We start from the raw sequence: 15513 nt of genomic DNA, 5'->3' as shown, positions 1-15513 counted from the left end.
GCAACAGCAAGACTTCAGTTTTTGTTTTACTATACTAAATTCTGCTGATTTGAAAAGACCTAATATTGACCGATTATTTCGCCCATCCGATTAAGCCTCCAGCCTTAACCTGTAAAGTATTCTGTTTGAGCAATTAATTTTGGCATGTAGTTAAACCAATATTCATTTTGAACTTCTGCAGGTGCACCGTTGCTATGTGTCCATACTGAAGGCCCAAGAACAAAATTATTATTGACATAACATCCACAATTAACAGAAATAGGAAGCTCGACTGCTGACAAAAAAAGGGAGGACAGAACGGTGTGTTGACTTTGTTGGGTCAGATTGTACTGACGTTTGTAGTTGTGTGTGTATGTGTGTGTGTCTGGGTGTGTTGTGCTGGAACGTTCAGCCTATTAGGTCAGCACTAAAGAAGCAGATGTGAGTTAATGCTTGCTGATAAAAGTTCAGGCAAGATGAAGAGGCAAAAAAATCCCTCCCTTAAATTCCAGCAGACAACACAGATAGCAGGCCAGCGCCGAGACACTCGGGTGGGAACGGAAGCTGGACGGGAAACCTGGTTCTTGGGTTAAAAAAATACAAAACATCACCTCTGTGACCTTATAAAGTAGCCACAGGTGTTGTGCGCAACGCAGATTGCGGCAGAACAGGCAAAGATCTTTACTGCCCTCTAGTGGTCATAAATATATGCGCAATAGCCCAAGCACACGTGAAGGAAAGTTAGTTTTAATTCCATTTTTGTTATCACACTTAAATTGAACAAAAAGTGGTTGCAGGAAAAAAAGAAACCTTAAAAAAAAAAACATTGAGAACAGTCCCCTGATAACATCGGTAATTGTGCAAATCAATGTGATCCACGTTTTTATTAAAGAGCAAAACAACAACAACAAAATTGTGGCATCACAGCTTTTCGTCGCCGTCGCTGAGTGTGTAGAAATACGCTGCGTCGTCCTCCTCGTAGATGATGGCTACGGTCTCGCCGGTGTCGCACACGCTGGCGCTGTTCTGGACGTACGCCTGAACATGAAAATAAAAGAAGTTAGACATAGCTCTGCAGCACCATCTTGAGAAAGATGAGATTCCAGAGATATTGAGAATGTGATGTTCCTCACCCTCTCCAGGAGCTGCAGTCGCTCTTCAGTCATGAGGTTTTTCTGCCTCATCTGACTGACGGCATTCTCCAGGCCCAGCAGTTTGTCCAAGTGGCGCCGGTGCTTCTGCTGCAAGACCTTCACTTTCTTCTGCAGCTCGGCCACAACGGCCTCCAGCTGCTCCTTGCTCAGCCGGTGCTTGTGGTAGCTGTCCCGTTAGTTAATCAGGATGTGCATGTTCATTCATGTCTGAGAGTCACACAAAAACATCTCACCAGTGCTCCTCCAGTTGGTGGTCCCAATTGTCCACGTCGTCATCGTCGTCATCCTGTTGGTCGGAGCCTTCCTCGAGTTGGAGTGGCGGTGACGACGGCGGGGCGGCGTGTTTGGACACAATAGGCAATGTGGACGCAATGGGCTCAGCGCTCAGAGCGGATGACAGCACCGTGTTCGAGGAGACCAGCAGGTGGTTGGGAAGTACGTTGGGTGTGGTCTCCAAATAGGCGATGACCTGAGTTTGGCACAGCTCCTCGACAGGTACTTCTTGGAGCGTAAGTCTATGGGCGGGGTTGAAAAAGGCGCCCGCCAGCTCCCCTTGGCAATCGGCGGGTAGCAGAACTATCTCGCCGCCGTTGTGCCCAACCGCCGCTTGCATTAAGGAAGGGATGGTCGGTAGCGTAGGTAGGTTAGAGAGGTTCGCGGCCGGGTTCGGCCCGCCCGGCTCCTCCGCCAAGACCGCCTCCCTGCGAAGCACTTTGGCTTTCTTCTCAATGTCATCCATCGATTTGCGTTTCTACAAAGATGCGGAAATCTGGTTTGGCATTCACAATTCACTGGAGGTTGTGCATGGAAGCAATGTTTATGGGATATGTAAATTAAAATGATTCCAAATTGTGTATGGAAGAAGAGAGTACTTTGTTGCTCGTGTGTTACCTCGACCTTCTGGAAAATGGTGGGCACGGCGTTGGTCTCCAGGTATCGAATCCCCCAGCGTACCCTGAAGCACGATGACTCAAAGTGCTTGTGGCAGATGTACTGGTGTCGAGACGGGGTCCAGTTGTCCCGACCGATGTTTCTCAGCCAAAGCTGCAGCCGCTCAGGATCCTGCAGCGGGAACCTAGTGGGACCAAGTAAAATGCGTGTTCTTAATGAAGATAAAATAGGTGGATTTTGATTTTAAATTGATTTAGAAATGCAACACAGGTTCAATATTGAAGTGGATTACAAATTTAACACAATTACTATACGGAACCACTATGGAATCAGTAAATTAGAAATTCAACAGGCACATGTATAGGAAAGAGTAGCGTTGTCACGATTGAGTAGAATAAATTTTTACAAAAAGTTGTACATGGGTTCGAAATCTCTGGCCACTTCGTTCGGGTATCCTCGAGAAGTAACACGTCATGTATGAATAAACGAAAATGACTCCGGTGTCAAAGGTCAAAACATAGCACACGTACACGTCCTCAAGTGGATTCTCCAATTAAAACCCGTTCATGTTTTCCTTAGCAATAAATGTGCGAAACAGAAATTAAATAGTAGTTTAAAGTTAATACAAGCAAAAACAAAAGAGAAACGCGGTCACCCGGGACGACCGAAATGGCTTCACGTCAAACGACGCTTATCCAAGCTGTCTTACTTGTGAAAGCTTTTTCGATCGCTGCCGCTTGTTGAATCATTCTTACAGTTTGGCACCGAACAATATTTGGGCATGTTGGGCCTACTCCTCGTTGTCGATGTCGGGTCACTTCATATGCGTGTCCAGCGGGATTGAAAACAAGGTGAAACTCGTGCAATGTTGACAACGCGGTGCGCACCTGACGTCATATCGGAGTGACCAGATAGGCTGCTCGATGACGTCATAAACACGCGACTGCCACCTGCGCGCCGTATTATCGTATGTCTTTTTTCCCTTTATTATTTTCTCTCAAGTTTTATACTTATAACAATTTGCTGTCTGAATTTTATATTTCTTGTATTCACGTATGGATAATAATGATAGTCTTACAATTTCTGAAGATATTTTTTCACGAATGACTTCCGTCGCACTATGCTACAGTTGTGGCGCGAATTTTTTTTTTTTTTACGCCATACACCTGAAAAGAGATTTGTACTTTTTTATTCTATTAAAATAGACTTGTAACTTTTTTAAATGTCTACCAATGACTACCTACATGAAAATGACATACATTTTAATGTTTGTAAACAGGTACCAGGGTTTATTTGGGTGGCATAATGCCAGTGACTGCTGCTGACGTGAACGGAAAACGACGCTAATCCAGCTGAATATAAAGATAAGGCAAGTCAAAGCATGTTTAAAATGACCACACAATATAATTCTTAATTTCTATTGTCCAAAATTAAGGACACAAACATTTATAAAATCTCTGAACTGATTTTTAATTGTTTTTTTCTCCAAACATTACATGGAATCTCAATAATGATACAGTATATATACATACACATCAGTGTATATCTTTACCTAAAAAGTAGAGTCATCAGACAATGCGACTGTGCGTTTTCAAGACAGGGTTACATTTTGGACGTTTTTACATTTTTGTGTGTGACTGGAATAAATCCACGATTCCGGGTGACATGTCGGGTGTTTGGGTTCGGAAAACGGGGGCAGTGTGTGAGCTGCCAGGGTGAGAAGATGGCAGGGCGGAGAGGGAGCAGCGGTATCTTCCTTCGGAAGAAGCAGCAGCAGTGCAAATTAAACGTTGACCACGTCTGTTCTAGCTAACACGTCAAAAATGGTAAACAGCACCACGGTGTGAGCCCAGAGTCAGTCTCTCTTTTTGAGCTGGGATCGTTACATGTACGGATAAGCTTGTATTCCTGAAAAGAACGTGAAAAAAAATGACATACTATTAAGATACATTGACAGAAATGCCGCTCTTGAACCATATTGGATGTATGCACGTTCTAAACTCTTTGAGAGTCGCTCCTGGGTGAAACCTTGACTATCATTCAATTACAGATCTTTGGTGTGGACCCGAGAGGTGATCCATTTAAAAATAGCTTCAACAAAATCTTAAGAGACGCATCCAGGATTTTGAAGGTTGAATTGATGTATGAGGCGAGCATACGCTGGAAGTGTTATCCAGTTTGGAAGTGGTAAACTTGTGGACCAGGCGAGGGGGTTCTAAGGGATCTCCCTCATTAAAGCGAGGGGAAGTGGGATCCCTTAGGCCCAAGTGGGAATCGGGGAGCACTGAAGGGCGGGCGTGAAGTGTGATGCTTCCGGTGGTTTTGGCGGACCGAGTCCTTTTTCCAGGGTCTACATCATCCCCAGCTGCATTAGCGTGTTGGCGTACGCCATGGGCTTGACATTCGGATGAGGCTGGAAGGCAAAGTGAGGAAGAAACCATTTATATAATTGTTAACCAGTACTTTGGTGCTGTTTGTATTCACACTGAGTGCTCCCATTGGACAGAGTGTAATTATGCATGATACTGACCACAGCAGTGAACTGGTGGAACTCTGGCTTGAGATCGGATCCCCTGAGGTGGATGAAAGCTCCTTTGTTTCCCATCTGGTCACTAGGGGACGGCGGAAGACCAGTCGTTATCGACCCGTGGCGCTGGGTCATCCAAAACGGGGCAAGGGGATACTCACCAGTAGTTGGGTGCCGAGAAGACTGTGATGCACTTTCCTGAGTGAGTGACCTCGTAGCCCTCCGCCTTGACTTCGTGACTTCGGATGATGAAGTCCAGCTTGTTCTGATCCAGGAAACGCTCAGTCACGTCGGGCCCGAACTGGCAGCTCACGCCTCGCTTGCTGATGGATCGGCCGTTCTGCATCAAACACAGGCGTTGAGAACATTCTTTCTGGAAGTTATTGAAATAGGCTCATGAGGTCCTAGGGCAGCGCTGACCTGAGGCTGGGGGTCCGACCAGAGGAGGTCACACATGGGACCTGCGAGACAGAAACGAGGGGGAAAAAAAACTTAAGATATAAACCCCAAATTTTTATTTTGAATAAATATATTGTTTATTGTACGACAGATTATTTTATTCATTGTTTGTTCAACACACAGGGTGACTGTACCTGAGTCTGGAGGCTGTCTGTTCCTCTCGATCTTCCTGAGGTCCTCCAACGTGACGCCGTCTTCACTGAACAACCCACCGTGCATCACCTGAGGTACAATAAAACCAGATCTTGACTGTAAAACACTTTATCGAAGAAATACCGGATTAGCACAGCGTGTTTTAGCAACGTCCGTTCCCACATTGCGGCGCTCCCTACCAGTATTTTGCTGTTGATGCACTGCGCGAGTGGCAGCCACTGGAAAACCTCGCTGAACAGCTGGAACATCTGCGCCGTGTATTTGGCTTTCACCTCGCCCTCAAAGCCGTACATCTGGTTCATGTTGTCCGTCTCGTGGTTACCTGCGGATCGGCCATCTTAGGTTATCGCCGCAGAAGGCAAAATGGGCCGACGTGCGTGTTTCCGCCTTAACGCTCACCTCGAAGTAGGTGAAAGTTTTCGGGGAAAAGCAACTTGAAGCCAAACAGGGTGAGAATCACCTCCACGGAGAAAGAGCCGCGATCCACAAAGTCACCATTGAACAGCTGATTTTAACACAGTTAAGAAAAAGTTATAAGATTTGAAGTTGCAAAATTGCTATCAATGCTAATCTTTAGTGAGTCAATGGCATTTCCCATTCATATTTGCATTAAGCTAGCGGGCCAATCTGAAACCAGGTTGTTTGTTTTTAACCACATAAATATTGACAGTCAAAAGTTTGAAACCGAAAGGATACGTAAGGATTGCTCTCCGACGGCAGGCCGTTCAACTCGAAAATGTTGAGGAGATCGTAGTACTGCCCGTGCGTGTCGCCACAAATTGTTATTTTTTCCGCCTGTTGGAAAGAAAAGAAGAATCAAGAAAGAATTTACTTATTTGATCACGGGGCAAAAAGTATTTACATTCACAACTATGATGGACAATTTAGACCCTTCAGTGACTTTAGACCTTAAGAAACTAAAAATGACATTCTCACCTCTTGTAATGTGACTTCAACGAGACTTGGTAGTTTGGATAAAAGGTCTTTCACTTGCACTAAAATCTGCAAAAGACAAAAGTTCATTGCACATCTGCTTGTCTCTGTCTGCACTTTCTAGTGTGAGCATTGCCTTACCTGATACGCGCACTTTCTGTGCAATTTCTTCTGCTCCTTGAACCAGTCCATCATTTCCTTCATGAACTTCAGCGTGACCTTGCCCTCCTCCAGCTTGGGGCCCGTGTAGTCGTCCTCGATCGCTACGACGCGAGAGGGGCATCATTTCAGAGCAAGAACGACACACTCTTTGGATGGGGTATGTAATTTGAATTTACTTGAATTTTTTTTTAAATAAATGTACTTTGCACACTCATTTTGCCACTTACTCATGCTTTCAATGTCCAGCGAGTCGACGACTGACTTTTTGATCTCGTCGCTGGCGATGGCTCTCTCGAAGGCCTTCTGCTTGACGATCTTATTACATTCCTGGTACTTCATTTTTGCGTCCTTGTCGTTTGGTCGAACGCGCACTACCTGTCGTCACACGACGCATTTAAAAGTTGCTCTTGTTTGACTTTATTGCAGTATTGACACTCACCCAAATTTGAATCTGCTGTTATTTTAAAACTGAACAGCTTGATTTTAGTCATTGTTCATCAAGATATTTCTTCAAAGACATGCAGAGTGCCTCAATAAGGGATTACTTGCATTACTCTTAAAGGAAGCCACGACACCGACACTTGCACGCTCAACACTTTGGCATCACGACAGGATTAGCTCATAATCCCTCTTTCAAAATGTAGAGATTAGATGAGCGTAGACCTGGCAAGGCCTTTCGGGTTTCCTTCTCTTCAGCCCACCTTACCGTCTCGTAGTCCTTGAGCGCTGCCTTGAATTTGCCCAGTGCCATGTTGGAGGTGGCCCGGCGGTAATAGCCTTTGATATAGTTCTTGTCAATATCCAGGGCCTTGGTCGCATCCGCCAAGGCGTAGCCGTAGCACTCGGTGCGCAGGTACGCCAGGCTGCGGTTGCTGTAGTAGATGGCATTGGATGGATTGAGCTCCAAGGCCTCTGAGTAGAACTTGATTGCATTTTCATAGTCTTTATCTGCATATTCAAACACAAACATTCTCAGTCAACCTGGTCATGGTCATAGGGTACATGTTGATATATTAAAAATCTAACAATCCTGCAAAGTCAATACAGTTGCCGTCTCATTGAAATCAAAGAGTGCTGTTGCTCAAAGTCTTCTTTTTTTTGTTACTTCAGAGAACAAAAAGACCTTGTCATTCAAGGAATAGAATCCTATTTTTTTGTGTAAAAATAAGTATTTTCCAGAATAAAAAGCAAAATTTTATATTACTGTTGCTCGCTAATTAAAATATGACTATTACCTTATTGAACATTTAGAAAATTACGACTCTTGTTAGATTCAAAAAAACTTTAATGTCATAACATTACGGCTTTTCACCCCTTCTAAAATGATCAATTATTCTGCTCGTTCTGCATTTACGATGTTTAATTGACCTTTGGTAAAGATAATATTGGCGAGGAGAGAATGCCGTTGATCATATAATGATTCTGCTTATTTAACGGGTATATTCTAGCAACTTCTACACACGGCAAGTAACGTCAATTGTGTCTTGCAAAATCTTGCAAAACAATCGGTCATGTAGATTAACGAATCGGGGTCAAAGCGACTGTGAAGTGAACTTGACTTGCACGGGACAATGACTCACGCGGTTTAAGACGAAGTTAGCCGGAGCTAGCCGAGTGGGCTAAGCGCTTTCAGGAGCTCAATGAATGGGCTTCACGCGTTAGCCTGCCTCGCTAGCCTAGCATTACATTGACGTGGGGCTGTGATCTGCGCCGTTTAAAAAGCATCATTAACCCCCTCGACGCGATCGGCGGGGACGCTCTTGTCTGCGTTCGGCCGCTGAAGCGAGCCAACAACTTGACAGCGCTGCCTGCTCACCTTTAAAGTATTTATTGGCCTTCTCCTTGAGTAGCTCGGCATCGTTTACTCCCTCCGCCATCTTCTTCACGCTGCCGTATTCCGACGCATGCGCCATTGACGGATTGTCGCAAAAGTCGCAAAGTAGCTCGTGGTCGAGCCTAACTAGCTTTTGTCTTCTAATGTAATTTTGATTGAACAAGTCAAAATATATTATAAAACACAACTTCTTAACTAAAACTACAATTAACAATGTTTGCCAACATTAGGTAGAACACAAAACACCAAACGACGTAAGTACCTAAGTATTATTGCCATTATTTTTAAGCTAATGTTGGTGTTAAATATTATTTATGACATGAAACTGAACTAAAAATCAAAGTTGGCACTATTTTCCTGTTGTATTTCCCGTTATAAGCCTGTAGGGAGCACTACTGACATGGAAACTTGTCATTGCTTCACTCAATTTCAGAAAGAATGTGAAACATCGCCTAGAACATACAAAAAATAAGAAATAAACAACGTCTCTAAAAAGGTGGGAACTGGTATTGTATTTGTTTATTTTTCGATTGCCCATTCAATTATATTTTAGATGTATATTTTGCTACTAACCAGTAGGGAGCACTATAGACATTCACAAGCGCCTCAGGATTCAGAGGTCAGTTGTTTTCTTTCCAGAGTGTGTGTGTGTGTGTGTATATATGTGTGTGTGTTGATTGATAGGCCCAGTGGACCGTGTGACAACCTAAAACCAAAACCAGCATTCCCCAGCTTTATTTGAGCCAAAGCATGAATTTTACATTACAAACGTCTCATGCCACACCACCAAGCAAAATTGTCATCATAGATATACAACACTGTACTAAAAAATTGAGGATCAATCTCCTCATCGTCTACTTGTTTTCCCAGGCATAGGCATATAGATACATTATTATTATTCAATAAATCACAACTGTCCCACCAATTACGTGTAATTGGATCATAAAACAGTGGTTAGGAATCACTGAACTAAACAGAGTATCCTGTATGTGATATATGCTCAGAGTCAACCATTTAAAATGTTCTAGAAAAGTTCTAAGCATACCATTTACTAACATTATTAATTACGAGGGAATATGTGGCTTGAAGTGCTGTGAAATGACACATTCAGTATTATAAAAGAACAAGCCTGAGAACAACAACCAAAAGTACTTCTTCACACATTTTTTTGGTCTTCTTCCAGGTGCCTCCAGTCGTGAGGATGTTGCTCGAGATGTTTCCTGCCATCTGGGCACAGCAGGTGACCTCCGGCCTCCGCAGATGTCAAAGTGAAGAAGACAAACAAAGCGCAGGTGCGCAGCCACACAAATGCAGGCACACGTACACTATTTACTAAAGGTCAGGGGGTATCGGGCTTTTGGGTGAAATGTCAGGATGAAGCTAAAATTCCCTTCAAGCCTTTACAGGTGAATTTAATTCAGCACAAAACTACTTGGACATTCTCTAGACTGAAAAGCCTTGTTTCCACCGACAGAGAAGGTCAAATTAAGTTCAAGTAAGTATTGTATGTTCATCCTGAAATCTCACCAGAAAGGCCAAAATCCTTAATGTTGTTTACACAGGCACACACTGTCGCCTTAAAATAAGTCGTTTGCCAAAAACATAACACAAGCTGAAGCAGAGAGTCTCGCTTTTCCACGCCAGAGCTCCACTGGACAGACTAATGAGAGTGGCGCCCCGGGAAGAAAAAGGCCACTTTTGATTTAAAAGTTTGTGGCTTACTTCGTTAACGAGGAGCCCATGAAAAGTTTCATAAATTACTGTGACGTAGACGAGTAGGGCCCAGTCGACTCTCCTTGCTCTGACTCACAAAGCAAATCCCGCAGTCGAGAGTAAGAGGCCCGGCAGCCAGGTGAGTCACTCCACGGTGACCCCCCAGTGATCACTCACTAACCCCGCCGTGTGAGTTCACTAACTTTCCCCTAAGCTAGAAAAGCGATGACTCGTGTCTCCTGCCGAGTCATATAACCAGAGGTGGCAAAAGTACTCTCACTCTGAACCTAAGTACAAACTAAATATTTATATAAATATAATAAATATTTAAAAAAGACCTAAGTATGTGCAGTACTGTCTCTGTAAAAGAGGTTAAGGTTAGGCCCAAGTTTTTTTCTCGATGACGTCACAGCGCCTCTTACTGGCGCACTGACAAATTGCCCTTATCTGTGGCCATTTCTGGAACTACATTATCAGACTTTGGCGACTGGGATGTCCCGAGAGGACTAGATACTATTTTCTTTCCCAGTAAATTAAGGTTTTGTGATTTCTACATTTCAAGAGGAAAAATTGATTTTACAAACCGGTAAATTGAGTTTCATGCTTGGTCACGGGACAAATTATACTAAAAAGTCAAGGCACCGCCGTATTGGTTACTTCCCACCACTTAAGACAGCATAACGGGGCTCCTGTCTATTTTACTCGCGTGTATATATAAATAGACGAAGGTGGGACGGGAGCTGACGTGAGCGCCCGCCCGAGGCAAGAGTAAACGCAGACGGTGAGTGGGAGAGACGCCGTAGGAGGGAATTTGGCAAACCGGGTTAGTAGAGGAGGAAGATCGCTCTCCTCTCCAGCACGGAGCCTCTGGGGGGTCCTGAAAAAGTTAAACAAACATAAAGCGAGCCAGCGAACACGGAGACAGACGAAGGTCGCCGGAATGTGAGTGACATTCCTTGGCCACCGGCCAGCGAAGGATGAGGCCTAAAGGATGGAAGGCGGTATATGTTACATAGGCCTGACGCGGAGCTCGGCGCTATTTAAGACCGCAGCCCAATCGTGTTTTCTCTTCAATCCCCCGGGGCGATTTTTCAGCGGCTTCCTCTTCTGAGCTGAAAGATAAGATGAATCTCCCCAAAGTTTACATACTTTAGCGATCCCGACTTATCTTATCGCCGGTTTTGCAATCTTAAAAACAGCCGTTATCAACACTTGCGTGTGTTACCCGTCTTGTTTTTTGACGTTCTCGCTGAAACATTCAAAATATGCGGCACTTGTATAAACCGCGGAAGTTTTCCGATTTGGCAAACTAGATCTTAAAGTTTTGCGATTAATATTTTCACAATTTGGGAAATGTGTCATTTCCTTTGTAGTGTTCTAGACACTCATGTTGACTCAGGAGCAGTTCATTAGTAATTTTTCTGGAAATCCCATCTCACCGCCATGACTACCAAATAATAAACCGAATAGCCAGCTAACATTTTAATTATGTCGGGTATTATTGTTGAGTCTCGTCTGATCAAGTAGGTCACCAGTGAGAGCTTCAGCTTTGAAATGTAAACCATGTGTTTTTTTTTTTTTCCCCGTCCAGTGGGCAGGACTTTAGAAACTAAATTTAACATAAATTAGGAAGAGGGTTTATCGTCTTCCCCGTGTGCTATTTCCTCCTCTATCGCAGACGTTGGGTTCCTGCAGAAGTCTGCATTTTTTAGGTCCCCCTTTGAGTCATAAATGAATCCATGCAGCCAACCTCCTGTTGATCAGTAAATCAACATCCTGAGGTGACACATTGCATGCTGAGCCGACGGGGGGGGGGGGGGGCGCAGAGCACGGAAATTTCATGTAAGAGGAAAAAGAAATGTGGCACATTACCTGCCCCGAGAAGTCTGCTGCTGCCCTTTTTTTTCATAATCTTTCCACATTTAAATCTGTTTTTTAAAGCCAGTTAAAGAAAGCATAATTTTATTTCGCTCCAATTTTTATGGGCACATGTTGTAAGTAATAAAATGGCTAATTAAAGATGGAGGAGGTGATAAAAGTAGATGACCAATTTTAATATATAGTTTTTTTAAACAGTACAGCAAATAATACGGTTATTATTAAAAAAAAAAATTAAAGTCATGCTACGTATGGAGTCAAGAAAAGTACCGGGACTACATTTTATTCAAGTTTACAAAAATATTAGGTTCTAAAATAAACACACACACGCGGGGGGGGGGGGGGGGGGTGAGTCAGTCACCTCTGTCACAGAGTGGCCTTGTTATAACGAAAGGTAGAAAATGGCAGATAATTAAAGCAAATAAAAAGTAATTGCCCAGGGAAGTGAAAGCGGCCCAGATTCCTTATAAATTAAATTACGATGGAAAACAATCCTGCCAAATGAGATCAGTTCCAAGCCCGCGCTTGTGGTTATTAGCATAATCAACCACTTTATATTTCCAAGCCTTTTTATTTTACTTTTTAGTGTGCCTATGTCATCTCCCAGGATTTTTTTTTTCTCGCCCCCTCGCTTCCTTCCCGGCCAGTCACATTCTCACAGACCTCGTGCCGCTCGTCGTCTCCGTCTCGTTGCCATCGCGAGCTTTTCATGTGCACGCGAGGAACGCATCATCTGATGCAAACAGGAAATGAGAAACTCAAGCAACTATGTATGAGAATAGAACATACATGAGAAGAAGCTTGTATTTTTTCCCCATCCAATTAAATTCACACTCTTGCATCCGTCACCAAGGAGCCGCGTTTTTTTGCGAGGGGTTGTCAAAACAGCTCACTTGGAGTCAGACAGGCCGCTTGGGTGTTTGTTTGCCACCACACCAAATAGTCGTACCAAAGTGCCAGACGGGCAACCGGTTAGAGCGGGAATCCCTCGGGATTACCCTTCAAAGCGACGGTGGCGCTTGCCCTTGCGGCGGGGCCACCGCCGATCTTTCATCTGCCCTTGCGGTCGACCTTTTCTCACGCCGTGTTGTCGTAGCGCGTTTGTTTTACTCGAGGCGGCCTTGAGCATTGCACGCATGGTCTGAGCTTTCCCACAGAGAGGACCACTAGTGTCACGATGAGTCAGAGTGTGTGGCTCCACAAGACTACTCGGTTGTATTCTTTTGGGTCTATAAATTACTTTTATTTTTTTTCCCCATAGTTTAGCTGAGACTTAGGTGAGTCTTGAGCTCGGACTGGCACCCCAAAGTCCAAGTTCCCTAATTGACATCAGCGCTAATGCTTCCAAAATATGTTGTCATGGCAACTGATGTGTGACATGGCTCGTTAAGCATGGCAAAACCGTTATCGTTTTGTTTTGTATGCCAGCTGTAAGCAACAAATGCAGCTACTGTAAATATCCAGTTTCACACTGACAAGCCATCCAGGATGTGGTGGCGCTGTGTGCGTGTGTGTATGTGTGTGTTGGAGGCGGGGGGGTTTCCTCTTCCTGTTGTGTTACTGTTGGACTTTCCTGTCAGTTAGTATTAACTACTAATAGAGCTTTGGGTGCTTCCCAGACGCTCCTAAAAGATGCTTCTCTTTTTTTTTTTTTCTTTCTTCTTAATCTTCAGTCAGTTTGATTCCTTCCAGCGCTGTCTTAGATCACATCCTGTGCACTTGGGTGGCCAGCAATGGAGATGAGAGAGCAGGTAGACGAGTAGAACACGTGTTCATCAGATGCGACGTGATTGTTTCCTCTGCTCGTCTCGTCGAGCGTGTGGGAAAGATGAGCTGTTTGTTGTTGAGGTCTTTTGGTCATGTCTTTTGTCATGAAGAATTTGGGTGACTTCTCACATCTGCGGGAGATGAAGTCGAATCGTTTTCATCAGATGACCACTTTTGGATGTGTAAACTCAACTGTGGCCACTCCCCCCCTTTGTTTATTTAGACAACGAGCGCCAAAGTGCTGCCCGGCGGTAATACCAAGATGGCTGCCAAATGGCGGGCTTGCGCCAAACATCATCTTGAATTAACTTGACCGCATCGTTTAGAGAGATGTTTGATTTAAAGTGGGGATGGGCGAGGCTTTGGTCTCCAGGGACGCATTTGGCTTCTAAAAACACAAAGAGCGGCCAGGCCAGTCATGAGCTAAATACACAGCGCCGACCACCAAATCTGAAGTTTATGACGGCTGCCCTAAATCGCTCATGTTGGAACAAGAACACGTTTGATTTTGAATGATTGATTAACTCATGAAGGTCAAGAACGGATTTAGTTCATCCATCCGTTATCCGTCCGGCCGGATTTAGCGTGATGCTAAATTCAGCCTTTGCGAAATGTCGCGCTAACGTAGCATTTTGAGTCATTCCGTTGTGCACCTATGAAGCGAACGTTAAGTCGGAATTTGTTGGATTCGAAAATGACCATCGACTTTAATCTAGACCGCAATGGAATTGCGCCAAGAGGAATAACTTCATTTTCCCTCGTGGCGTCCCGATCACAGGAAGTGGGCGTCGAAGGATGACTCATTGCGTGTACTTTGACCTCCAACGCCCACGACAACACCCTGACACCCCCACCCTCTATAATTAACCGACTCCCCCTCCCCGTCTGAACCTCTTGATGCGCGACCTCGGAGGAGAACGCGTCCTGGGATTATGGCGCTGATGACTCATAGTGACGCCCCCCCCCCTCCGCCCTTTCTCTGGTAGGGTGGGGAACAGGGGGTCCCGAATCCCCACCGCTTGTTGCAAAATTTGGGGTGGTGGATTTAAACATGGAGAAACGCACATGCAGCTTCAAAGTGTAGTGGAAGGAGGAATGTGGTGTCGATTTGGGAATTCAAAGCTAGCAGGAAGGAGAGGGTGGGGGGGGGTTGAAGTAAACCCCTGCCGAGTCTTGTTTTGCTTATTAGTTTTATTCCCTGGAACCTACCATCAACTTGCTCCAAAACTCTGCTCTTGGTGTTTTTTTCTGTGCTCTTTGTGAAATACCTTAAGATCCCCACAAGATGGCACCAAATCAAAGTAGTATCGGTGTCAAGGAAGTCTTTGATGATCTTTGTCTATCTACACATGCAGGTTAAGATAAAAAAAAGAAGATCAATGATCTCCAACCAAAGATCTACAGTGGACCTGTCACTCGTTGAGGATTTGTTCCAGATATGCGGTCCTTAAAGTCTTAAAGATGCTTCTCTCTTTGTATTGTTTTGCCCGTTGCCCCGGTTACCGGTAGGCCCGCTACCAAGTCCAGACTCGTGTCCATATATCATCATCAATCACTTCGAGTCTCATCCGAGGACGGCTTCAGTCGGATCCCACTTTGAGCCCTCTGAGAGCGGAGGATGTGAAGATCCAGATGTAATTGGTACCTTCCCTTTTTTAGCGAACATTTCTCTCTCACCCCGAGTGAGTCAGAGGAGTTTGTTTTAGAAGCACTCAGGCATACTTTCCCTTTGTACGTCTCTCTCTTTGAAGAGTTTCTCCTTCTTGTGTTTTTACACCGACAATAATGATGAAGGCAAACTAAATCCTCGGACAGGAACATTAAGCCCGTATGCGAAGCGTCTCCAGGGCGCATCCGTGTGTGGTCTTTGGGTTCCATCTCACCCTCATTGGAGTTCTCTGCCCCCATCGGCTGCCACGCTTCAAAACTCCCAACGGTGCCTTCAAAGAGCTGCCAAGCTCTTTGGGCCACAGACGTTTGCGAGAAAACTCAAAAGGATAGAAATGCGATGAGACCCCCCGATAGAGGTAAACTGCAGGTGTGAGCTACATCAATCACAGTAA

At 44.6% G+C, this 15513-nt stretch overlaps 3 protein-coding genes and 1 long non-coding RNA gene across 12 annotated transcripts in view; 2 read left to right on the top strand and 2 right to left on the bottom strand.

Annotated features, from left to right (window-relative positions):
* Positions 1 to 823: 823 nt before the first annotated feature.
* On the bottom strand, positions 824 to 2944 carry LOC148395508 (uncharacterized). The gene is made up of 5 exons (XM_088380227.1): positions 2734 to 2944; positions 2025 to 2208; positions 1367 to 1884; positions 1113 to 1299; positions 824 to 1017 (listed from the first exon to the last, which is right to left on the bottom strand). Exons 1-5 carry the CDS (start codon positions 2805 to 2807, stop codon positions 901 to 903), a joined length of 1080 nt encoding a protein of 359 aa, XP_088236353.1. The 5' UTR covers positions 2808 to 2944; the 3' UTR covers positions 824 to 900.
* A 3-nt stretch (positions 2945 to 2947) lies between these two features.
* Positions 2948 to 5663, top strand: LOC148395507 (uncharacterized). Its single transcript, XR_015859342.1, has 3 exons — positions 2948 to 2991; positions 3304 to 3393; positions 5134 to 5663. It is a non-coding gene; the product is annotated as an uncharacterized LOC148395507 (long non-coding RNA).
* On the bottom strand, positions 3470 to 8233 carry ppp5c (protein phosphatase 5, catalytic subunit). The gene is made up of 13 exons (XM_088380221.1): positions 8075 to 8233; positions 6965 to 7206; positions 6486 to 6633; positions 6238 to 6359; positions 6100 to 6165; positions 5860 to 5958; positions 5563 to 5668; positions 5343 to 5485; positions 5145 to 5232; positions 4972 to 5012; positions 4713 to 4891; positions 4555 to 4636; positions 3470 to 4437 (listed from the first exon to the last, which is right to left on the bottom strand). The coding sequence occupies exons 1-13, from the start codon at positions 8169 to 8171 to the stop codon at positions 4375 to 4377; spliced, it is 1476 nt and encodes a 491-aa protein (XP_088236347.1). The 5' UTR covers positions 8172 to 8233; the 3' UTR covers positions 3470 to 4374.
* LOC148395504 (cyclin-dependent kinase-like 1) overlaps positions 5720 to 15513 on the top strand; it is a 24137-nt gene continuing 14343 nt past the window's right edge. For 4 of the 9 annotated variants that reach the window (XR_015859335.1, XR_015859336.1, XR_015859332.1 and 1 more), the window contains exons 1-2: positions 5726 to 6415; positions 9276 to 9384. The gene's annotated coding sequence lies outside the window, so the exon portion shown is untranslated. Of the gene's footprint in view, positions 6416 to 8162; positions 8347 to 8525; positions 8589 to 9275; positions 9385 to 15513 lie in introns of those variants that run through there. The other 5 variants (XR_015859333.1, XR_015859337.1, XR_015859339.1 and 2 more) reach the window with 5 other exon arrangements.

This window comes from Syngnathus floridae, chromosome 7 (genome assembly GCF_059516105.1).
Source record: "Syngnathus floridae isolate MCC-2025c chromosome 7, RoL_Sflo_1.0, whole genome shotgun sequence".
Classification (NCBI taxonomy): domain Eukaryota; kingdom Metazoa; phylum Chordata; class Actinopteri; order Syngnathiformes; family Syngnathidae; genus Syngnathus; species Syngnathus floridae.
This window is presented reverse-complemented; position numbering and strand designations above follow the sequence as displayed.